Here is a 24265-nt window from a genome sequence, read left to right as displayed (position 1 = left end):
CATCCTCACCTCCCAGGGGCGCTGTGGCTTCATAAATCTTTCTGGAAACCGAGCCGTGCAGATACATTCCCCACAGACAGCTGCTGCCCATTTCCCTACTCAGTTCGACCACGCATTAGTCACGGCTGGAGACAGTTATGGCAAATACTTATGTATTTATACAGCACATCCTCAGGGCGGCCCCTGCAGAGGGAGGAGGCACAGCGGGCCCCCATTCCAGTCACCAGAGCATATGTTGGGGCCATTTCCAGAATCCATGGGTCTGTCAGTGCTTCTGCTGTCACACAGCCGTTCGCCGACACAGAGCTGGGCTGACACAGAGGGTGGCACAGGCCTGGGTCTGAGGGCAGCCACACCAGAAGGCGAGAGAAAGTGCATCACTGATGCCCTGTGCTGCGGAAGGCCACTGCCCGCTCAGGGTCAGCTTGGAGTCCATGGCTCTCTGTCCACGTTGTCACTGGTTTTCCTTTCTTTTCTTGGTGCTTTTAAATCCTCGCGATGCACCTTGACCAAAACAGATGGTAGAAGGTACTCTGGAAAAGAAAAAGGATCTTCGTACTAAACCCTCGTGTTTTTTCCCAACAAAAGCCCAACTCCTAAAACGGCGTCATGAGTTTGTTGGAACAAACTGAGGAACATTTGGAACACGGGCTCTCCCTTCCCCAGGTGCCCCAGGCCCCCAGGGCAGCTCCCTCCCTACACCTGGCTGGCTGCCTCAGACCTGCTTCCCGAGGGACACCCTCCCAGTCACCAGTGCACACTCGCCTGGGACACTGGGCCAAGAGGGCCCTTCCCGCCCCGAGCTCCAGGCCCAGGCTGCCCACCATCTGGAAGGAACCTGACCGCGACAGCATCCGGGGCCACCTGCAGCCAAAGGCTGGGCGGCTGCACCACGGCAGCTGGGAGTAAGAGTCTACCTTCTTGTCAGTTTGCAGTCGTTAATTTCTTTCTTTCTGTCCCATATTCTTCCCAAAATTAGACTTGAAATCCAGTTTAGCCCAAGAAGAGAGCAATTAGTACTAGAAAGACAGACTAGTGGATTCTAACTTCAGCAACGACAACCAATGGTTTTTCCACCCCAGCTTAGGCCACGAAGCAAAGAGGAGGTGGTGCCTTGGCTTCCCGTGCCTCAGGGCTTCCGAAACAGCACGCGCAAGAGAGAACAGGAACAGCCGGGCTCTCAACTCCTGCTGAGCCAACACTCGGCCCTGCGTCCCCTTCGCTCAGGGCGACTACTGCCCAGGGCCCAGCCCAGCACTGTCCTCACAAAGCCCACACTCAGAACCTGCTTCAGAAAGACACCAGGGACTGACCTGTGGCTGGAGGTCCGTCGCTCGCCCACGGGCTCTGGGAGGGAGGCCGCGTGTTCAGAGCAGACTTCCATGGCGTCCCCTCCTGACTGCTCCCCGTCATGCCCCGGAGCTTCTGCTGACGCCTGTACGGCAGCCACAGGTGTGGCTGGGCTGTGGAGACAGAGAGGGTGAGTGGTGGCTCCTGTGGCCCTGTCTTCTCCCACAGACAAACTGACCACAAAAACACTACTTTTTCTCCCAGAAATATTTTTTAACTATTTTGGCAAAGTGTACTTTCCAGATTACTGGGACAGACATGATTACAACAAAATCCTAAATGAATGGTCACATAATGGATGCCACTTTGTAAATTTAATGACAATTACACTTTAATTTTTGAAATCAATATTTTTGTAGTGCCACATGCTAAACGCCTCCCAAGGGCGCCCAGTGTCTTTCCACAACTATGAGAAGTTTGCTAACGTTAACCAAGCAGTACTGAGAGCCTCCTCCCCAATCCCTACTCAATCCAGAGCCGCAGGACTTCTCTCCTTGAAATGATCCCTCCGAGACCCTTGCACTCGGAGCCTCGTGACTCTCCCGTGTCACAGTGGGCTCTCGGAATCAGGGTACTTTAGAGAGCAAAGTCCTGCTGAGGACTGCTAGCCTCGTAAAACTTCAATGCGATTCTCAGGACGTCCTGACAGATCTCTTTAGGAATCAGTTGAAAAAAGCAAAGAAAAACAATACAAGCTTTAGAATTACTCCTGATGCATTTCCCCTGGCTGCTCTGAACAGTGGTGTTTTAACAAAAGGGCTTTACTGTCCAAGTTACCAACCAGACGAAGAGTTGGAGGGTCCTCCTGAGGGAGACGGCCTCACAGCCTGGGATAAACTCCCAGGTCAAATCAGCAAATGCAAGTGGGGCTGGCGCCCCCAGGGGGCGATGCAGGCACAGCAGAGAAACCTGTAACATTCCTAGATGCCCCAGGGCAGACACCAAGGTGAAATCCCAGTCACGCCCAGCTGGGCTGGCAAAACCATGCTCTACCAGTCTAACCTCTCCTGAGAACCCCCAGCCCACAGCACCCTTAAAGTCCGCAACTCAGAATGGTTTTCTAAATTCAGGGGCCCCATCCCACAGCTCAACATGTGCACCACCTTGCATACCCTCTGCTTTTCTTTGGTTTATCAAATCGGAAGTCCGCAGGGTAGAGGTGACATCTCACCAGGTGATCTTTCCTGTCTTTGCTGGTCTTGAACTTCTCTGCACAGCCTTCCACCAGGCACTGATACTGAAACAGCAATGGTGTCACCTCCATCCTGACCCCCAGAATCCCCCCACACCTTGCCCCTGACCCTGAGAGCTGGGAGCAGTGCGCTGACTCCCCACCCCCCCCAGCTCTGGTACCCACTAGGCAAACCGCTAAGGGACCAGCCCCCCGCCGCCCCAAGGAACATGGACGCATCACCCACCATGTCCTGCCTTTCGGACAGGACCTGGAACAGGGAGTCATGCCACTCCAGGATGTGGATGTCCAGCAGGTGCACCGAGGGGAAGGCCCGTTTGCAGAAGGAGCAGACGTTTCTGTGCAGAGTGTGGTAGTGGTGCTCGTAGTCCTCCAGGCTGTCGAACACCTGGCAGCAGCCTGCCACCTGACAGGTGAACTCAGGCACCCTGGCAAAGGAAACCACCTCGTGGGAACGCCATCGTGCTGATGACAGACCGCCTGAGGCTTCCGTTCGACGCCTTTAAGTAGCCTGATAAACAATAAAGCTTCGATGTCTCTTTCAAAATATCAAATTCTTTTTTTTTTTAATGTTTTATTTATTTCTAGGAGAGAGACAGACAGCATGAGCAGGGGAGGGTCAGAGAGAGAGGGAGTCACAGACTGAAACAGGCTCCAGGCTCTGAGCCGGCAGTCAGCACAGAGCCCGACGCGGGGCCCGAACCCACGAACCGCGAGATCATGACCTGAGCGAAAGTCGGACGCTTAACCGAATAGACTAGAATAGAACCGAGCCAGAATAGAAGGGCACGGACTGAGGTCGGGCAGAGGGTAGGGCGCCCAGGAGCGGGCAGGCTCCTACCTGGGCCTCTCGGGCGCCTCGGTCACCTGCGTGAGCACGTCCCGAAGGTAGAGGTGTCGAAGCACGTCCCCATCCTTCAGGAGACGCACATCAGGGGCGGGGCCGGTCGTGCCAGGCCCGGCCCCTTCCGCGCCGCCCTCAGGCCCCCGCCCGCCGGCGCCGCCGCCGCCCCGCCCCCGCCCGCGGGCCCCGCCCCCGCCGCGAGCCCCGCCCCCGCCGCGAGCCCCGCCCCGCCCCCGGCCCCGCCCCCGCCGCGAGCGCCGCCGCACCCCCGCCCGCGGGCCCCGCCCCCGCCGCGAGCACCGCCCCGCCCCCGGCCCCGCCCCCGCCGCGAGCACCGCCCCGCCCCCGGGCCCCGCCCCCGCCGCGAGCACCGCCCCCGCCCGCGGGCCCCGCCCGCTCCGTCCGCGCCAACAGCTGCCGTCTCCCTTGGCTCACGGACCTCGAAGAACTCGTGCTCCCGCGAGAAGCGCACCCGGCGCGCCGCGAAGCGGAAGGGCGGGGCCCCGGCCGCAGGGTCCCGCTCCACGGGCAGCGGCTCGGCCGCCCCGGGTCCCCCCGCCAGGCGGGAGTGCAGCGCGGGCGGCAGCTGCATCGCCCGGCGCGCCGGCGGCCCCGCAGCCTGCCGGCCACCGTCCGCGAGCGGGCCGGGGCGGGGCCGGAAGTGGCCTCGCGCCACTTCCTCTGCCGCCGCGGGCTGCGCTGCAAGCCCAGGGGGACTGGCGCGGCGAGCGCGGTGAGTGCCCCGGGGGCGGTGGGGGCCTGAGCCGTGGGGGCGGCGGGGCGCAGTCTCCCTTCCGCGCTCCGCTGCCGCCGGCCGTGCGCCGACTGCCCCACCGACGGTTCAGGCCGCGAGCCTAACTGACCGTGCGGCTTCCTAGCCGTAGAGGCTCCCACTCCTCCTCCGCCCTCACTGCCCTCACGCCGTCCACACCGCGTTCGCCTCTCCCCTGAAGGGCTGGGGCGGCCTCTGGATCGTTCTTGTCTCCAGACCAGTAACCAAACCGGAGCCAGAGTTGTCTTTGCGGAGTTCCCGTTTTACGGTAAACCCTCCTTGTGTAAAGCGCTTCGGTGGCTTCCGGTTACCTTGGTCCGGCGGCCCCCCCTTGGCGTGTCGGGCCCTGCGTGTTCCGCCTGCCTGTCTAGTCTGCACCCCGTCAGCCCCTGGGATGCGCGGGACGCTGTGCCCCGCCGGGGAGGCGGCTGTCCGCGCGGTGCCGGTTCCCTGGCTCAGACGGTGATGGGTGGCCTGAGGGGCTTCCTGCGGGGGGTGCGCGGGGTGGCCAGAACCGGACTCCGCGCCTCCGCCGGGTATCTCGGCGTCCTCAGGGCCTGTACACCCGTGCCGTGCGGCGGTCAGGAAGGGGGGTCCTGTTACCTTAAAAAATTAGGAAATAATTTTTAAAGCTGTAATTTAAAGAGCCTAATAAAAAGCTTTTGGCCCCTTCATCCTGGAAGTAAAGGCTTGTGGCTCTATTCCCCGTCGGTCATTTTCGCGCTTAGGAAGAGCTCTGGAAAGATTCATCTCTTATGCTTTACTTCTCTGTCCCTGAAAAAGCCGTCAGGGCTCTTGACTTGTTTTTTTTTCCACAAATTTTATGTTTCTCAAGCCCATTTGTGCAATTAGTTTTGAGCTCTCACCAAAGACCATCTTCGGAGCGCCCGGGTGTCTCAGTGGGTTGAGCTTCCGACTTGAGTTCAGGTCATGAAGGTCTTTGGGTTCGAGCCCCGCATCGGGCTCTGTGCTGACAGCTTGGACCAGAGCCTGGAGCTGCTTGGGATTCTGTCTTCCTCTCTCTCTCTGCCCTTCCCCCACTCACGCTCTCTCTCACTCTCAAAACTGAATAAATGTTAAAAGATTAAAAAAAAAAAAAAAACAACAAAAAACCCTCAAAGACTGTTTTGTTGAAGTGTTCACTGGGGGGGGCATGTGTGCCTAACCTTTTCGTGGGGCAGCGTGCGCTCACCCTCAGCGTGAGGAGGAGGTGAGTTCTGCTCACTACAGAAGTCGGTGTTTGTGGCAACTGACAGGAGGACTCAGGAGCGAGCCCCTCCGAGCTGTTTCCAGCGGCGGGACGCTTCTGTTGATTTAGGTTCTCTGGTCTCTAGCCCACTAGACACCAAGCGCACCCTTCTAGTCCCTACGACAACCAAAGGTGCCCTCTGCGCGTTTCCAGAGGTCTTCTAACGAGAGCTCCTGCCCGCAGGCAAGAGCCACAGATCTTGCAGGAATTGTTCCAAATCCGCACAGAGGACCAGCTTCCTTGGAGTATTAACACTTGTAATGGGAGGATGGCTGTGCTTGTATTTTTGCCACAAACGTAAGGTTTCATGAGGATAGTTTTAAAATAAACGTTCACGTTGGGGCACCTGGGTGGCTCAGTCGGTTTAGCATCCAACTCTTGATTTCAGCTCAGGTCATGATCCCAGGGTTGTGGGACCAAGCCGCATGTCAGGCTCTGAGCTGATGGCATGAAGCCTGTTTGCGATATTCTCTCTCTCTCTCTCTCTCTCCCTGCCTCCTCCCCCTTCCCTTCTTTCTTCTTTCTCTCTGCCCCTCCCCTGCGTGTGCACGCACACACTCACTCTTTCTCAAAAATAAATAAATGAAAACTAAAAAAAAATAAACATTCACCTAGATGATCTTCTTCTGAAGCGACCTCTCTGCCTACTGTATCTGGGCGACAGGTGTTTCCCACGGTGAATGCAGTGCCCTTGCCATCTAGTGTGACAGTGTCCATCCCTTATAGGACATCTAGTCCAGCTGCTACAGGACAACCCACATTCCTTAGGAAGCCGTGTAGGACGTGGGTAAAACTGGGTGCCCTGAGATTCAAAGAGGCTTTTGTCTTTTCTGCCTTGCTTGTGGTTTGCAGTGCCTCGTTCAGGGTCTGTGGTTAATAAGGTAACTGATGGTGACTCAGATCCAGTTTTCCTTTGGTGAAACCAGCCCTTTCTCCAGTCACATTTCCACGTGGTCAGCCCTGTGTAGTAACGGAATTCCTTCTTGCTTCTCTAGTGACAGCGCCTTAGGAGCTTAGTATGTGTGGGCCCTTTGCTAATTTATAAGGATGATTTTATTTAATCTCCACAATAGCTCTATGGCTGGGACTTACTATTCACCCCTTGTCAGTAGAAGCCTAGAAAGACGAGCTCCTTGCCAAAGACCTTACAGCCCAGAATTGGCCAAGTCAGGGTTCAGACTAGCTGGGACTCCGTGACCCATGCCCAGCTACACCTCATGCCCATAACTGATTATTGTGAGCTCCCGATTTTAAAAGCATGTGTGCTAGTGACTTATGCATCAGCTGCTGCTTACCTGTTCTGCCTTTATGGTTGAAGATCCCCTGACTCCGGCCAGTGTTCGATGTTTAGCATGAGACGGAGATATTTATATGTCCGGAACTTGTTTCCATCACATGAGATTAGAGTCTCACTTTCTCAGTTGCAAGTTAATATTCATTAGTTAATTAGCATACAGGGGGTTGTTGCGTCGACTGCTTGATGTTTAACTCGAGCCTCATCTTCACTAGAGCTGTTAGCACAGTTTTGTTTTTCATAAACTGCTTCCCTCTTTAGAGTATGTTGTGATGTTGTTTCAGAGGCAAAACTATGAGTGAGTTTCGGATTCACCATGACGTCAATGAGCTTCTCAGCTTGCTGCGTGTCCACGGAGGAGATGGTGCTGAGGTCTATATCGACCTGCTGCAGAAGAACAGGACCCCATATGTCACAACCACTGTATCTGCACACAGTGCCAAGGTGGGCCCTGGCGCTGCACTGTGTGCACTGGGTAGGGTGGGCCCCGTCCCGGTGCAGGACTGTGCACTGGACAAGGTGGGCCCCATTCTTGGTACAGCTTGTGCACCAAGTTCACAGACTCCTTGATTGAGCAGCCCCAGCACTGGCAGTGCAGATGGCAGATGGTACTTGTCAAAGGCTTTTCTTGGACCATGTATTCTGCTCACCTTAGTGCTTCTGATGATTCCTCATAGTAGCTCCTGGAACTCACCCTGTTGTACAGATGAATAACTGGAGGCTCGGGGAGACTGCTGGGTTGTCAGCCTAACCTCAGAACCCAGGTTCCGGGTCGCCTGAGGAGGGAGATTAGATATTCTTCTGGATGAAAAGGAAGCTCCTGGTATTAACTGCATTGAAATCCCTCTAAAGCAGTTTTTTCTTTTTTTATTCAAATAGTGTATAATTCAAAATTATAGATATTTAGTATAAGATAATTTGAAACTTGTTTTTAGAAGCACTTTTTAAAGCTTCAGTAGTTTAAAGAGGTTAATAACGGCACAAGGATAATTAGAAACATTCACCAGGCATGGGGCGCCTGGGTGGCTTAGTCGGTTAAGCGTCCGACTTTCGCTTAGGTCATGATCTCGCAGTTCGTGGGTTCGAGCCCCACGTCGGGCTCTGTGCTGACTGCCAGCTCAGAGCCTGGAGCCTGTTTCAGTCTGTGACTCCCTCTCTCTCTGACCCTCCCCTGTTCACGCTGTCTCTCTCTCTCTCCTAGAAATAAATAAAACATTAAAAAAAAAAATTTAGAAACATTCACCGGGCAGAATGGGAACACAGAAGTGATTCTAATTTATTACAAGGGAGCATCATAGAGTAAACATAACCCCTGAGCCTGTGCCTGATTCTAGGGGGAATAGGTTTAAATGCATAAATTTTAAAAAGTTTTGGGGGCGTCTGGGTGGCTCAGTCAGTTAAGCATCCGACTTCGGCTCAGGTCATGATCTCACGGTTCATGGGTTTGAGCCCCGGGTTGGGCTCTGTGCTGACAGCTAGCTCAGAGCCTGGCGCCTGTCTTCGGATTCTATGTCTCCCTCTCTCTCTGAATGCTGTCTCTGTCTTTCTCTCAAAAATAAATAAACCATTAAAAATTTAAAAAAAAATTTTTTTAACGTTTGTTCCCTTTTGAGAGAGTGAGAGAGAACGTGAGCTGGGGAGGGGGAGAAGGAGAGGGAGACACAGAATCTGAAGCAGTTCCAGGCTCTGAGCTGTCAGCACAGAGCCCAACCCGGGGCTCGAACCCACAAACCGTGAGATCATGACCTGAGCCGAAGTCGGACGCTTAACCGACTGAGCCACCCAGGCGCCCTACTGCATAATTTTTTTTGATGTTTATTTTTGAGAGAGAGACAAAGCATGAGGAGGGGAGGGGCAGAGAGAGGGAGACAAGCTACAGACTCCGAGCTGTCCAGCGTAGAGCCTGACGCAGGGCTGGAACCCACGGACTGAGAGACCATGACCCAAGCTGAAATCAGACGCTTAACTGACTGAGCCACGCAACCGCCACTAGAGTTAAATGTTTAAAGTGAATGCACAAACTGGTAGAACGTCTTAGTGGTTATTTTCTGATCTCAGGCTGAGGAAACATAACAGGAGGGAAACTGGGAGAGACCATGGGTAGGTTTAATGAGATGTTTTGTTGAATTTAAGTTTAATTTGAGGAGTGTACAATCATGTAGCCTACCTAATTTCACTGTTTTGGTTTTCGTGTTTAATTTTCTGGAAGATTTTAACGGTTTATTATTGTCACTAAATCTCTTCTGTTTATGCTTTTGAGGTTAAAATAGCAGAATTTTCTCGTACTCCAGAAGACTTTCTAAAGAAATATGATGAACTGAAATCTAAAAACACAAGGAACCTTGACCCACTGGTATACCTGTTATCGAAACTCACGGAAGACAGAGAGGTAACGGCTGTGGATGCCTCAGGAGTGTGACGCATGCTTCTGATGGAGTTTGTGTGTGGAGTTGCTCTGATTAATGTGTTCTGAGCACGTGAGTTTGCTCAGCTGAGATAATACATGGTACGCCTGCTGTCAGATGGCACATTTCTGCTCACTTGCAGCACCCGACACATGGCTTCTTTCCCTGCCTCGTGCTAAGAGCACTCTGACGTACCATAGAGTATATTTGTGGTGCATCAGGATGAACAGCAGCTCACATTGGCAGTACCCCTGGGAAATAGTACGGTGGTTACCCCTGGAGATGGGGGATTTTAATTCGTAGTCTCGTGCTGGGGTTTTGTCTGTTTTGAACTGGCACGTGTTATGTGTGAGCCTAGGGAAAGCACTTAGTGTCATGTCAAACCCAGAGGCACCGTTGTAGCCAGGACCGTCCGGGGATGTGCTTGGGCCTCTCACTCCGCAGCCCTGGGGTCTGTTTGAGGGTGAAGGGTGCGTTGCCGCACCAGTCACATCTGACCATCAGATAAAGGGAAGAGGTCTCGCCACGTGCAGCACGGGAGACGGGCCGAGCATAGAGAAAAGGCCATATTGGGAACAGGGATTGGGAATTGGCTGTCAATCAGCTGTGGGATTATTCTCCCCTCTGTTTGGGGATGTGACACCTCATGGCAGAAGACATGGAAAGACTGGACGGCACCCTACGGACTCGGGAGCTCCTGCTGGCCCCCACGTGGTGGTTGGGGTCAGGAAGGAGGAAGGGGGCCTGGCCGTGCTCAGCAGAGCGCACAAGCGTGTAACGCGGGGCCTCGTGTATTTTCAGACTCTGCAGTACTTACAACAGAATGCAAAAGAGAGAGCTGAGCTCGGGGCCAGTGCTGCAGGCAGCAGCACCGGCGGCTTCAGTGCCCCCCCCACGGCCTCCAAAATCTCCATGCAGGAGCTGGAGGAGCTGAGGAAGCAGCTTGGCAGCGTGGCCACGGGCTCCACGCTGCAGCAGGTACTGCGCCCCGCCGTCCGCAGGCCCCACACCCCACGCCTGCGGGAGCAGGTGCGGCGGCGGGACGTGTGCGTGCTAGAGAAGTACGTGAACGTGGAGGGGCTGAGGCTCACTCCCGATGGGGACCTAGCTGTGTAGGGATGGCAGTGCTGATGCACGTCACAAACACAGGGCCCTGCGTCACACAGGCCGGATGCCTATTCTGGGCCCGCGTGTCGGAGGCACTCGTGCGGGTCTTACACTATAAACTGTGATTCTTTGTTTTCCTCTATTAGTTTTTCAGTTTATTTCTTAAGGTTATAGATAATTTCATCTACATCATGTTCTACCTCCTATACTTACTGTTTTTCTTGCTCTTGATTTTGTGTCCCACGCTGGTCACTTGATGGGCGTCTGTCTTCTCAAGCTGTTACCTCTGTGACCCTCAAGCCCTGTCAGAACTGCATCCCCTCGAGGGTCTGATCAGAGCACGTGCCTGCGTTCCCCTCCTGTCCCAGCTCCTCACATCGTAACGGGCAGGGAGACGGTCATTTCATCCCTTCCCGTGTGCTCAGTGGTTGACCTCTCCAGTGCCGCATGCGTTAGCGTTAAGTGTTCGTACTAAAAGTGTATCTTTTTTTTGTTTTTGAAAATACCCTCACCAGTCCCTGGAACTGACAAGAAAGTTGCTTCGAGATAAGCAGAACAAAAAAAATTCAGGCCAGCGCCTCCCCGTCTTTCCGCCATGGGTATACGAGAGACCCGCCCTGCTTGGGGACTTCCTGCCTGGCTCAGGCGTCAGCACAGACGCAGCTGTGCCTATAGGTAAGTGACGTGTCTGTTTCTCACGTTCTGCGCGTGTGAGCAGCGTGGGGCACCGCCCTCCCTGTGCTGCCCTACCCCCAACCTCATCTTCCAGGTGGGTCCCAGGGTTTGGCCTGGGTCTTCCCCGATGGTCTCCTTCTCCACAGTGACTACCCATTGTGATCCCAGGTCTCTATCCCTAGCATGTCTCCCTGAGTTTTGGCTCATGGGGCCAACTGCCTTCTGTGTGTGTCTACAGCGGGGCTCCTGACCTTCCATCTGATGTCCCCACTCCTCTTGTGGTGACTGGCACCACTGCTGGGTCCTGGAGCTGGGGGTGGCCCCTGTGTTCACTTCCTTCCTACTGCTCCAGCCTGGTCCCGGGCCCTGCCTCCATCCGCCCTTCTTGCTCAGACACTGTCCTGCTCTCACTGCCTTGGGGTTCTATTTCCCCAGAGTTTTCTGTGCTAAAGGAATGTTCTGGATCTGCTGCCTAGTATGGTGCTATCAGCTGAATGGAGCTCATGGGCATTGAAATCCAGCTGGTGTGGCTGGGAATGGGTGTTTTGCTTTCTTTACTTGGCCCAGGTGGCTGGTGGCACGGAGCCTCGTGTCCTGCCCCTGCTCCGTATGGCACTCTCCACAGTCCCAGAGCTCGCAGCTTTGAGTGGCAGAGCTGTGCCCCCATGTAGCCTCTGCAGTGACTCCCCAAACCCTGGCAAGCCACAGAGACCCTGCTGGATCGGTCTCCTGGCCGCGGCTTGTGGTGCAGTGTCCCCTCACCTTGGTGTGTCCCGTGTCCCTTCAGGGTGGTCCCTTCCTGTCTCAGCCTGCCTTTTGCCAGCACAGCTTACAGAGCTTTCTTCCACAAGTGGACATGGCGCTGGAGGGGCAGGGTGGCGTCTGCCCCGAGGCTAAAGTCCCCCGCCCAGGACCGACTGACCTGGCACTGCACCCTGAACCCCCACTGAGAGTGTGCACTGGGGGGTCTAAGCAGGATGATGCTCAGATTTCAAGTGAGCAGAGGCCAAGGCTGGTGATGGCTCCCGGAAGGCAGCCCTGCTCCAGAGGAACAGGAGCTGCGGGTGCTCTTGTCCTGACGGGGCTGTGGAAAGGAACTGAGCTTAGAGTGCGCCTCCGCGTGCCAGGTGACCCGTGCTACAGACGGTGGCTGCCGTGCTCAGAGCCTGTGTCTTGCATGTGTGACTCCAGCAGTGCTGTCGTGACCAGCAGGGTGTGGCGCAGCACCACCTGAGCTGCCAGGCCCCGGTTTGGGTGCTGTGGGGCCAGCTGTGCGAGGCTGGGGTGAGGCGCAACTTCATGGAGACCCTTTCTGCTGCTCTTGCCTCTGGCTGCCCGTGCGTGGCGGCCTGTCCCGGCAGGTGGGGCAGAGGGGGAGGGACAGCGAGGGTCGTCTCAGGGCCTGTGAACTGAGGGAGGCAGGGGCTGCTTGGCTCATGAGGCGTTGGTGGGCGGACCTGGTGATGGCACGTGACTGTCCTTCAGTCCCTGGGGTGGTTGTAAGGGGACAGCCTCATACTGCGCATACCTGGTTTCAAAGTCTTTGAAGGAAACCTTTCCACCCCACAACAGCCCAGACTCACTGGCTGTGCGCAGAGCTGTAAGAGCAGCTTACGGCAGAAGTGCTTCTTAAATTCCTGACTGCGTCAGGCATTTATCTGAGTGAGAGGTTTTCTCCGCCTGGCGCTTTAAGGCTGTGGTGCACTGCTCTGGGCTCCGCCAGTGCCGGCCGGTGCTTTCGGAGTCCCAGCCTTCCGTGCCCTGCTGGGACCAGTCAGATCCCAATCCGCCTGGCTCTCGTGCCCGTGAGTGCTGGAGGGTGTAGTGGGGACGAGGGGGGATGGAGGGTGCTGAGGAGATTCCATAAAGAGCAGGGGACCCTGGACACGAGGCCACAGCCCAGCGGTGTCCGCGCCCACAGGCACGCTGCCCCTGGCCGCGCAGGAGTCCGCCGTGGTGGAGGACCTGCTGTACGTGCTGGTGGGGGTGGACGGCAGGTACCTCACCGCCCAGCCCCTCACTGGAAGACAGAGCCGCACCTTCCTCGTGGACCCCAACCTCGACCTGTCCATCAGGGAGCTGGTGAACAGGATCCTCCCGGTGGCTGCCAGTTACTCCACGGTGACCAGGTGGGCACCAGATGGGACCTGAGACTGGGCACCAGCCTTCCCAGATGCTCCTGACCCCTGTAGCTCGGACTTCGTGCCCAGGAAAAGATTTGAGCCCTGTTTTAAAGAGCTTGCTTCTCTTGTTGGGACCGGGTCTCACTCCCAGCACAGATTTTCAGGGCCCGTGGGGACAAGTGCAGGAGTCGTGTCTGCAGGTTCCTTTCAGGGCTAAGAGCCTGAGTGGGGAGGGGACCCAGGGCTTCTGACATGTGACCCGAAAACTCAGCCTCATCTGCTCATGGTCCCCGGTGCCCCTTTCCCTCCTAGGTTCATTGAAGAGAAGTCTTCCTTTGAATATGGGCAGGTGAACCACGCCCTGGCGGCCGCCATGAGGGCGCTGGTGAAGGAGTACCTGATCCTGGTCACCCAGCTGGAGCAGCTGCAGAGGCAGGGCCTCCTGTCCCTGCAGAAGCTCTGGTTCTACATCCAGCCAGCCATGCGCACCCTGGACGTCCTGGCCTCCCTGGGTGCGTGCCTGCCCTCCTGTCGGAGCACCGGCTGGGCCACGTGTTGTGCAGCCAGAGCCTGCCGGGCTTCGTGTGTTGGTCTGTGTGTGGCAGGAAGACTCCGGAAGCTCTTCCTGATAGACTTCAGTTAGTGATCACAACTTGGTGGTTGAGTGTGTCCCGCAAGAGCAGCACCTGTCCCCAGGAGACCAGAGATGAACTGAGGCGCTGGTCTGTCATGACATGGCCGCGAGCGCCATGGGCACCCCCTTCTCAGCACTGAGCACCACCTCCTCCTCTTTGCAGCCACTTCGGTGGATAAAGGCGAGTGTGTTGGAGGGTCAACCCTGAGCCTTCTCCATGACCGGAGCTTCAACTACACGGGCGACAGCCAGGCCCAGGAGCTGTGTCTGTACCTCACCAAGGCTGCCAGCGTGCCCTACTTTGAGATTCTGGAGAAATGGATCTATAGAGGGATAATCAATGACCCGTACAGGTAGGGCTCTCGGAGCCTGAGGAGAACACTGGTGAGATGCGGGAGGGGGCCAGACGCCCACACGGGCCCTGGGAGGCTTCATCCTGTTGCATGAAGGGTGTCCTGGCCTGAGCTTCCTTCCGCGTTGGTGAGACTTGTGCATTCCGTTTCTGCATCACATATTTAAACGCATAAACAGAGCTAGGGCTACTCAGAGGAGTCTCGTGTTGAGGTATATTTCTTAAAATACATGAAAAATAAGTTTGTGGCTGGAAGTTGTGTTTCTCTGCTAATGATGCACGTAATAGTCCAAGGGGAGGGCCTTACAAGGAACATGATTTTAAAATTGTGCCTTGCATGGGGTGCTTGGGGGACTCTGGGCATTTCTTGAGCATGCAACTTGGTTTTTAGCTCAGGTCATGATCTCAGTGTTTTTGAGTTCGAGCCCTGCGTTGGACTGATGGCACAGAGCCTGCCTGAGATTCTCTCTCATTCTGTCTCTATTCTTCCCCCACTCGCACTCTCCCTTTCTCTCTGTCTCTCAAATAAAATAAAGTTTTAAGTAAACTGTAAAAAACAAGTTTTAAAATCCTGCCTCAAGAGAGCGGTATCTGAAGCAGCCGTGCCAGGTTTGCACCCCTGCTATTGGGGTTGCATGTTGCCCGTGTTCACAATGGAGGGAAGTGCTAAGTTCCCCTGGGACGGGGTGAAGGTAGATGTCTACCTGCAGCCCTGCAGCCCCGGGTCTTCTCCGAGCCCCAGGTTGAAACAGCTGCCCCCAGGATGCTGGTGGGTTCACTGTCGCTCACGGCCGGGTACCGGCTGGGGGGCGGCCTGTGGTCAGCTGGTCCCCTGAGGGCTCTTGCTGGGCCTACAGTGAGTTCATGGTCGAAGAGCATGAGCTGCGCAAGGAGAAGATCCAGGAGGACTACAATGACAAGTACTGGGACCAGCGGTACACCGTCGTGCAGCGCCAGATCCCCTCCTTCCTGCAGAAAATGGCGGGCAAGGTCCTCAGCACCGGTGAGCCCCCCGTTCGGGCGCCGCGTGGTGCCTTCCCTGCCTGGCGACTGTCCTGTCTGACGTCTGTGGCTCGGGATGCTGTCACACTGTGCCCTGACCCTGAGGGGTTGTCTCCCAGATGCCTTTTCCTCACTACTTCATTTCTAGAACTCTGTTACCATTGACAGGAAAATTGCTTCCCTGCCCCCAGCTGACCCCAGCCGCAGGGGTTTTCCACACCAGCATCCTGCTCCTCTGTTCACTGACACCAGCTGGGCGCCCTGTAAACTAACTGAGCCCTCAGACTGACTGCCCGGGGTTGGCAGGGGCTCCTTGGTTTGAGGCTCAGTCCCTCAGGGCGGCCCCCACGTCAACAAGTATTGTGTCCCTGGGCTACCGGCACTCCATTGGTGATTTATTCAGTCTCTAGCTGTTCTCTATCCTGACCTCGGGGTGGTGATGACGGGATTGGGTCCCTGGCCCCCAGCCCCCAACCTGAAGCTGTTGAGGGGAGCTGCCAGGAGTCCCTCGCTGGCATGAACTCAGGTGTGGTCAGAAGGGGCTTCATGAGTAACAAGATCCCAAGGATTTTAGGAGCTTAGCGCCAGCAACCAGGGACAGAGACCGAAGACCTGTTTCTCCCTGGGTCGGTCTCACACCATGACAGGAAAACAGCCAAGGACGCAGGCCTCACTAGGCCAGCCATGCTCCCGTCCCCATTGCACAGGCTGACGTGCCTGACACACTGCTGGCCTGGACTCAGCATTTTCGTTCGCGAGCTGTGCTGTCTAGGACATGGTTGGAAGAGGGTCTAGAGTCTCATTCTCTGAAATCTTTTTGAAATTATTTCTGGGTTCTTTGTTTGGAAGATCTGGATAAAAGAGAGTCCAGCCCGTCCTAGCACTTAGCACTTCTGTGCTCCGTGGGCATCTGTCTTGTGTAGAGGGTTCTAGACTGTCCTCAACCTCTGTCGTTTCCAGCCCTCTAGCTGCTGTTCGGGTTACCATACCGGAGGTTCAGGCCTGTGGTTTATCGAACTTAGAGTGAAATTTTTAATTTGTTTTCTCCCTGTCTTTTCAGGAAAATACCTGAATGTAGTTAGAGAGTGTGGCCACGATGTCACCTGCCCAGTGGCCAAGGAGATCATCTACACTCTGAAGGAGCGGGCGTACGTTGAGCAAATCGAGAAGGCTTTCAACTATGCCAGCAAGGTGCTGCTGGCCTTCCTGATGGAGGAGAAGGAGCTCGTGGCGCACCTGAGGTGTGCTGTCTGCCCTTGGCCTCCTGGCTCAGCATGTGCAGCCCTGGGGGACCTGACCAAGGCCACAAACTTCCTTTTAGTGGCTCTGTCTTGTCTATGTAAAAACTGGCACGCTGCCAGGTTGTCCTGCCTGAGAACCTTAACGCATTTATGACCCTGCCACTGTGGTCCTCCTCCCCAAGGCCCAGCAGGGCAGTGTCTGCCTGTGTCACCTTGTCTGCTGTGACCTAGCTTCCCAGTCTTCCCCCAGCCGCAGGCCACCAGGCCCTTCTAGGCAGCGTAGCCGGGCGCAGTCCCTCACCCCGCCGAAGAGCTATTCATTTCTATTTGTTCGAAGCTGACCACTGGCCTCCCCTTTCTAATGTATTTCCTGGTGTGGGGCGCTGCCAGGCGACGTGCTCCACATGTCCTTCCCGGGCTGCGTGGTCCCTCCTCCTGCACCCCCCCCCCATCATCCAAACCGCTTGTTCTGGTGGGAGCACGCAGGTCTTCCTTAACAGACGCCTGCCGGTTCCTCCGAGTCCAGGCCACTGCACGTCCGCCAGTCTCACTGGCGACCTGTGTCTTCCCGTGCTGCAGGTCCATCAAGCGCTACTTCCTAATGGACCAGGGGGACTTCTTTGTGCACTTCATGGACCTCACCGAGGAGGAGCTGAAGAAGCCGGTGGACGACATCACACCCACCCGTCTGGAGGCGCTGCTGGAGCTGGCCCTGCGCATGAGCACGGCGAACACGGACCCCTTCAAGGATGATCTCAAGGTGGGTTGGGGGTGGGAGCGCCCTTTGGACCACCCCCCGTGTCCCGAGAGCTGGAGCAGCTGTCTGAGAAAGACATTTGAAGTAAAACATGGGAAAAACCAACTCTTAAATTTAAAAAAAAAATTTTTTTTTTAATGTTTTAATTCTAGGAGAGAGAGAGAGAGAGACAGCGTGAGCAGGGGAGGGTCAGAGAGAGAGGGAATCACAGACTCTGAAACAGGCTCCAGGCTCTGAGCTGGCAGTCAGCACAGAGCCCGACGCGGGGCTCGAACCCACGAACCGCGAGATCATGACCTAAGCGAAAGTCGGACGCTCAACCGACTAAGCCACCCAGGCGCCCCTCTCTGTCCCTCCTCCTAATTCTCTCCCTCAAAATAAATAAACTTGAAAATAAATAAAATAAGTAGATAAATAAAATTTTTAGAAGCTTTAAAGTATCCTTTTTTTTTTTTAATACCCAAAGTCACAAGGATATTGCCCCATACTTATTTCTAAAATTTTTGTGAAGTCACATATCACATTTGGGTNACTCTGAAACAGGCTCCAGGCTCTGAGCTGGCAGTCAGCACAGAGCCCGACGCGGGGCTCGAACCCACGAACCGCGAGATCATGACCTAAGCGAAAGTCGGACGCTCAACCGACTAAGCCACCCAGGCGCCCCGGAAAAACCAACTCTTGACAGTGATACCCACGGCCCTCCCTTGCACGGCCTGGGTGTGAGCGTGTGGGTCTGTTTACACGCAGATTTTTTATTGTAAATGCAGTACAGTGATGTGAATGGATTTTCTTTCTGATTTTCTTGACGTTTCCTGTACTCTAGTCTTGTTATAAGAACACACCGTGTGTTGCATACAACATACAAAGCGTGTGTCCATCAGCTGTCGCAGTAAGGCTTCGCTTGGCAGCAGGCTGCCCGTAGTCCAGCGTAGAAGTCAGAGGTTCCACGTGGATTTTCAGCTGAATGGCAGGTTGGCACCCCGCCCCTGTTGTTGTTCAGGGGTCAGCTGTACTATGTCTTCAGATACATGGACCTTCTCTTTCAGCCTGGGCCTGGTACCTGTGGTAAAATTGTAAATCTGGAGGGATTCAGGCCTTTCTGACTTGCTTCCTAATTTTTCATTTATGTCATCAGTTATATTTTAAATGCTCTCTCTGTATATTTGTCTTTCTACTTTGGTGGAAAGTAGTGCAGTTTTTGAGTTAGGGTCTCTTGGTGGGCCCTTGTTTTGTGAGCCGGACTCTGAGATGGAGGGCCCTGCGCAGGGACTTGCTTCTCCAGCCTGTGCCGCAGCTGGGTTGGGGCCACGGCAGGGGTGACGCCGCCCTCTCGGTCTTTCCCAAGATCGATCTGATGCCTCATGACCTCATCACCCAGCTCCTGAGGGTTCTGGCCATCGAGACCAAGCAGGAGAAGGCAATGGTACATGCCGACCCCACAGAGCTCACGCTGAGTGGCCTTGAGGCCTTCTCTTTTGACTACGTCGTCAAGTGGCCCCTGTCGCTGATAATCAATAGGTGAGCATTGATCCTTCCTGATCCTTCCGGCACTAGCTTTTGTAGACCTTCTTCAGGATTGCCAGGAGGGAGGGTCTGGGTCTGCTCAGCACCTGCCTTGCTCTGCTGAGCGTCCAAGGCACCTCCCCACCCATTTGTCCAGGGTGGGCTGCCTGGCGCCTGGTGGCCGGGGCGCAGAACTGCTTCAGTGCCGCCGAAGCCCGGGCCGCCATCTGCTGTGAGCCTCATGAGGTCCAGTGCCGGCAGCGCCCCCCTCACCCCACCCCGGGTGTCCGGCAGAACCCTAGGCACCTCTCCCCACCCCCTCCCTGCAGGAAAGCCCTGACCCGCTACCAGATGCTCTTCAGGCACATGTTCTACTGCAAGCACGTGGAGCGGCAGCTCTGCAGCGTCTGGATCAGCAACAAGGCCGCCAAGCAGTGCTCACTGCACTCTGCCAAGTGGTGCGTTTCGTCCCCACATACGTGCTCCCCTCGAGCCAGGGTGCCTTCCCACTTCACAAAAAGGCAATTTGCCTCACACCTTTGTAGCTTATAGCTCCATGATCCATTCTGCATTGCGGTGCAGGGCCATTGCCGACCGCAGTAGCCACTGGCTCTGTCCCTCAGCCATCTGTACAGACTTGTGGGGCTTGGGTCTGTCAGCGTGAGCCCTTTGGATATGTGCTCTCTCCTGGCGCACACGCAGCTGCATGGTGTCAGCTAACCGCTCCCTGTTGGCCAGAGGTGCCCCGCACGCTGACCCGTGACACCCCGCGGTGTTCTTGCCTGCGCGTGAGCCCCCGTTGAGGAGCATGCACTGGAGGCGGGTGGCCCCCAGACACTGCATACGCACTGGCTCTTTGTCATCTGCTCTGAAACCGTCTGCTCGCTCAGGTTTGCCGGTGCCTTCACTCTGCGGCAGCGGATGCTTAACTTCGTCCAGAACATTCAGTACTACATGATGTTTGAAGTCATGGAGCCAACCTGGCACATCCTCGAGAAGAACCTGAAATCTGTGAGTTGTCGCTGAGCAAATCAGAACGCTGGAAAGGCTCTAGTAGGTTCTTAAGAAGGGACCGCAGTGGGTCAGGTGTTGGGGGATGAGAGCGGCGCTTGCCCCAGGCTGATGGGGAGGAGGCAAAGCCTACACTCGCACACGAGTTTTCCTCACGAGCGTGTGAGGGTGTGCGTGTGTTGGAGCATGTGTGTTGGGGGGCACCTGACCCTGAGGTCGTGCAGAGAGTTGTGGGGCTGGGGCGGCTCCTCACCCCATCCCCAGCACGTTCTGGGACCTGTCAGGATGTCCCAGAAGCAAAAAGGGGCAGCAGCAGTATTTTCTTCCAGCTTTCTGTGTTTAAGAACCAAAATCTTGGACTTTTGAGGGCACATTTAGTGTTTTCTTGTGCCGGTATTTTGAAATTTTCCCTCAAAGGCCACAGGGTCCTTTGAAAAAAGGGAACAGTCCAGAAGTGTATAAAGCTGCGTCTGAAGCCAGGCCCGTGAAGGGTCCGTCTCCTCGTGAGGCCCTGTCTCCTCACAGGCATCCAACATCGATGATGTGCTGGGCCACCACACAAGCTTCCTGGACAACTGTCTGAAGGATTGCATGCTGACCAACCCTGAGCTGCTCAAGGTCTTCTCCAGGCTCATGTCCGTGTGCGTCATGTTCACCAACTGCATGCAGGTGCGGCGCCACGCAGCCCGTTCGCCTCTTGCCGTCTGTCTGCAGGATTGTGGCTCTGAGCCCCTTCTGCCGGTGTGGGCCTCTATTCCCGGCATTTTTCTGGGCACTTGCTGTTCTTTTTGTCCAACTTGAGTTATTTGATTCAGTTACAAGCAGTTGCCCCAAAACACTGGCACAGAATGCAATTGTCGGGCGGCAGAGGAGGCGACTGAGAGTTCACTGGGGCTCCAGGGCCTAGGGGGTCTGAGTCGGAGGGGGCAGCGGAGAGCATGCAGGGCGGTGGCCAGCTGCCAGAGCGCAGGAGCCCGGTTCCCAGGTCTCTTGTGGCCGCACGGGGCTAGAGCTGGGGAGAAACTTTCTGCAGGCAGTCTGTGGACCAGCCCTCTGGCCGGCACCCGCAAGGTCATGTGGGCACAGCTCCAGCGCTCGCGTCTGCTGTCCCCGAGCGTGCAGAGACTGCCTGGCTGTGCGGAGGCGCACACTGCACTTGCGCTGGGGCGGTTGACACCAACAGGAGCGTTTCTTTCTGACCCCAAGAGATTTACGCAGAGCATGAAGTTGGACGGTGAGCTGGGCCGCCTGATGTTGGAGCACGGCACGATGCTGGGGCCGCCCACGGAGGCCGAGCGGGCCGAAGAGCGCACCCGCAAGGAGCTCGCCAGGAAGGTGCGCTTCGCCCAGCTCTGCTGGGCCCGCAGCTCAGCAAGCACACCCGCTGCTGCCCGTCACTCTTCCTTTTGGTTAAAAAAGTTTACCATAAACTATATTTTAAATATGAGCCCCAGAGATTCTCCTCCCCCGACTTGTCCCAACCTCAGCCCCACTGTGCTGGAGGGCAAGGCCACAGTTCCCCCGAGCAGGTGTGGGCGCCCCTTGGAGGGCCTGGCATGCAGCAGGCATGGCGCCGCGGGCCCTGCTGTCCTTACGGTCAGAGCCTGGCCTTAACTAGAGGGGCCAGGTGTCCTCGCCTCCTTGGAGGGGACGTTGGGGGTTTAGGGCCTGCAGCACCACCCAGGCCCGTGCTCCTGGGCCCCTGGTTCCGTTCCCTCCACTGAGAGGGAGCCAGGAGAGAATGCCGCATTAGCTTGAAAACCTGAGCCGCGTAAAGAACACTGGAGGTGGGTGGGTGAGCACAGCAGGTGCTGGCAGCCCAGACCGTGTCTCCGTCCTGCGCTCTCAGGAGGCTTCGTGTTGCCCTAACTCCTTCCCCTTTTATCACATGAAAATATACCCGGATCCTTTTTTCTATTAGAAAAAGAAGGGGGAGGGAAGCTGAGCTGGTAGAGAGCAGTGCCCAGGCCGGGCTGGGCACTCATGGTGCCCGACCGTGGCTTCCAGTACCTGGCCGAGCACGTGGACGCCCCTCAGCTGGCCTCCAGCTTCGAGGCCACCATCAACAAGTTTGATAAGAATTTCTCAGCACATCTGCTTGACCTTCTGGCCCGACTGAGCCTCTACAGCACCAGCGACTGTGAGCACAGCATGGCCAGTGTCATCTCCAGGTGGGTGCGGGCGGTGTCCTCCGTCCCCACCTGTTGGGAGTCCCAGGTTTCCCTCACCTGCTCCCCCACCGCCGTCGCCCCACAGCCTTGGGCCACCTCAGGGAAGGTGTGACAGCCAGGGTCCACTCGGGCGTGAGGCCTTCTGTCCTCAGGCTGCTGGTGGTAACTCGTCACCCCCTGAAGTCACAGATGGGCAGGCATAGTGGTTTGTGTTCACCAGCGTGTGCCAGGCCACCCCATCAGTGCCCCCACAGCCCCAGGCCATGCACAGCAGCAGTGTCACACACACACACACACCCCCTATTTTCAGATGGACAGCCAGGGTGGCCAATGGAGAGAGGATGGGAACTGTGCTGGGAGCACACAGTGGGGGGCGTGGTGGCACTCACTAAATCCTCCCCGTTTGAGCTTTTGGGGCTGGCTGTGCCTTGTCACTCTCTGGAGGGATGGCCAGTTGGTGGTTCTGGGGCTGGCAGGTTCCCACTGCCCATGGATTCTGGACGCGTGGCTCTTCCGAGAGGAGGCAGTGGCTCAGCTTATTTGCAGGAGATTGTGGGGGTGTCCTTGCCTTGGAAGGTGTCATACGTTGAGGATCGATGTCCTAAGTACAGGGCCTGGGACCCTTGGGCCCCGTGCCAGGCAGGGCTGGCCCCAGCGTCCAGGGGCTCAGAGGAGGTGCTCTGCTGGAGATGTTCCTGCTTACATCTCTTCATTCGAGGTTTTGGATTTCTCGCTTAAATCTCATTTGTGTTTAAATTCTGGTGTCAGTATTGCTTAAAGAAGTGAAGGCCGTTTGGAGCCTAAGGCCCTCGTGTGGGTAGGGCCACCTGGTACAGGGCCCGCCGTTGGCTGTGGGGCAGGTGGGCTGTGCCGGGGAGGGTGCCTCTGCGCCCGGGGCATCTGTGCAGAAGCCTGGCCCCTCTCCTCCCGCAGACTCGACTTCAACGGCTTCTACACGGAGCGGCTGGAGCGTCTGTCTGCGGAGAGGAGCCAGAAGGCAGCACCCCAAGTGCCCATCCCACGGGGCCCCCCAACATCTGCACCCCGGGTCGCCGTCACCGCCCAGTGAGGCCAGCAGGTGCTGCAGAAGAATGAGTTCAGAAGCTGTTACGTGACTGTTGCTGAACCTTGTGTGTTGTGTGCATCATTACCATTTTAATAGAAGATCTGAGGGGCGCCTATGCCAAGCTGCTCTCATTCTCAGGGCGCTAGGTTCCCCTTTACAGCAGCCACCCCCACTGAGCTGGACGCCTCTATAGGTGTGTTTATGTGAGCTTTCTTCTATCGAACAGGGTGACTTTTTAAAACTGTTTTCATTCTCAAATAAAGGCAAAGTGAGGGTCATTTGCGTGGCTCAGCCAATTAAGCATCTGACTTTGGCTCGGGTTATGATCTCACCATTGGTGAGTTTGAGTCCCACATTAGGTGAGACAGGCCCTGCTCCGGGTGAAGACACGCCCCACTCCGGGTGAGCTCGGCCCCGCTCTGGGTGAGAAAGGGTCTTTTTCTCTCTCCCTTCCTCTCTCTCTCTCTACTCCTCCTGGGATTCTCTCTTTTTCTTTGTCTTCCTCTGCTCTGCCTCTGACTCACTTGGGCTCTTTCTCTTTCCAAAAAAAAAAAAAAAAAGCGTGAAAACATGTGGCATTTGTGTAGCTTCCAGATGATTAATTACCAAGATCTCACAGGGGACGAGAGCCAAGCCTGACGTCCAGGTGGGCATCCCCGGTCTCCCAGAAATCAGCTAGGCTGGGCTCTGGCACCAGGGGGCAGCACGGTTCGTGTCCCGCCACCGGGTGGGGCTGGAGGGTGGGGGAGTCCTGAGGAGCACTGAGGTGCAGGGCCGGTCCGGCACTGGTGGCACAGCTGTGACCCCACCACACCGCCCCATACTCAGCCATGCTGCCCACCGCGACATGTCCCGTGTCGCTGTCCAGACTCCGCTCTGAATGCCTGCTGCAGGAGGCTCTTGGCGGGCAGGTGGAGGGCACCGGAAGCAGGCTCCAGGAGGCAGTGCGGGGGGCACTCAGCCCAGCCGCTGCCTTGCAGAACAGGCACCATGGCGCTGGGGGGGTTGCCTCGCAAGCCGCCGACGGCTTTCCTGTCCCGGCTGTGGCGTCCGCGGGACAAACACGCTTATTTGCCGCCCGCGTTGTCAGAGCCCACTACCGTGCAAACCTCGCTGCGAGCCGGGGGGCCCCTGGCCCTGGGCTTGCCGCCCTCCTGCCCTGCCCTGGGACCTGGAAGCCTGGTGTCCCCATCCTGGGCCTGGGCAGCAGGCCTGCCCGCTGCACCCCAGGGTTGCCGGCGGTGAGGGTGGGGGTGCTGTGTCCGAGGAGCAGGGCCCTGCTGGTCCTGCTGCGCACGGGTGGCCTCGTCCGCTGGCCGGGCCAGGTGTGCGTCTGCAGCCGCTCTGGGTTTTGCCTGCACAGGGGCTGTCGCCCTTTAGTTTTTGTTCCCAAATAATTGTGACCTCCAGCTAGGGAAGAGAAGAGAGCCCGCTGGGAAGGGGGCGGCTCACGAGCCAGCGGTGTGTGGGGCCCGGGCCCTACTGCCTCCTCTGCCTGAGGCGCCTCGGAGCCGCCG

At 56.5% G+C, this 24265-nt stretch overlaps 2 protein-coding genes across 5 annotated transcripts; one reads left to right on the top strand and one right to left on the bottom strand.

Moving 5' to 3' along the window:
* Positions 1-138: 138 nt before the first annotated feature.
* ZNF511 (zinc finger protein 511) lies at positions 139-3997 on the bottom strand. 2 transcript variants are annotated; one of them, XM_039252382.1, is made up of 6 exons: positions 3826-3997; positions 3384-3457; positions 2769-2970; positions 2454-2587; positions 1314-1463; positions 139-533 (listed from the first exon to the last, which is right to left on the bottom strand). In XM_039252382.1, exons 1-6 carry the CDS (start codon positions 3976-3978, stop codon positions 455-457), a joined length of 792 nt encoding a protein of 263 aa, XP_039108313.1. In that variant the 5' UTR covers positions 3979-3997; the 3' UTR covers positions 139-454. The 2 variants fall into 2 exon arrangements, with proteins under 2 accessions (XP_039108313.1, XP_039108315.1); XM_039252384.1 differs by having other exon boundaries at positions 2463-2587.
* A 50-nt stretch (positions 3998-4047) lies between these two features.
* Positions 4048-23048, top strand: TUBGCP2 (tubulin gamma complex associated protein 2). Of its 3 annotated transcripts, none has more exons than XM_039252380.1 (18): positions 4048-4119; positions 6986-7145; positions 8962-9090; positions 9908-10084; positions 10729-10888; positions 12810-13017; positions 13324-13523; positions 13809-13998; positions 14855-15000; positions 16060-16240; positions 16820-17000; positions 18343-18515; positions 18830-18958; positions 19391-19511; positions 20037-20180; positions 20718-20846; positions 21519-21682; positions 22616-22751. In XM_039252380.1, the coding sequence occupies exons 2-18, from the start codon at positions 6996-6998 to the stop codon at positions 22749-22751; spliced, it is 2718 nt and encodes a 905-aa protein (XP_039108311.1). In that variant the 5' UTR covers positions 4048-4119; positions 6986-6995. The 3 variants fall into 3 exon arrangements, with proteins under 3 accessions (XP_039108311.1, XP_039108310.1, XP_039108312.1); XM_039252379.1 differs by having other exon boundaries at positions 4092-4426; XM_039252381.1 differs by lacking the exon at positions 4048-4119 and having other exon boundaries at positions 6996-7145; positions 22616-23048.
* The last annotated feature ends 1217 nt before the right edge of the window (positions 23049-24265 follow it).

This window comes from Hyaena hyaena, unplaced genomic scaffold, assembly GCF_003009895.1.
Source record: "Hyaena hyaena isolate Hyena2069 unplaced genomic scaffold, ASM300989v1 scaffold_409, whole genome shotgun sequence".
Lineage (NCBI taxonomy): Eukaryota > Metazoa > Chordata > Mammalia > Carnivora > Hyaenidae > Hyaena > Hyaena hyaena.
Note: the sequence above shows the minus strand (reverse complement) of the source record. Positions and strands in the feature narration are given on the sequence as shown.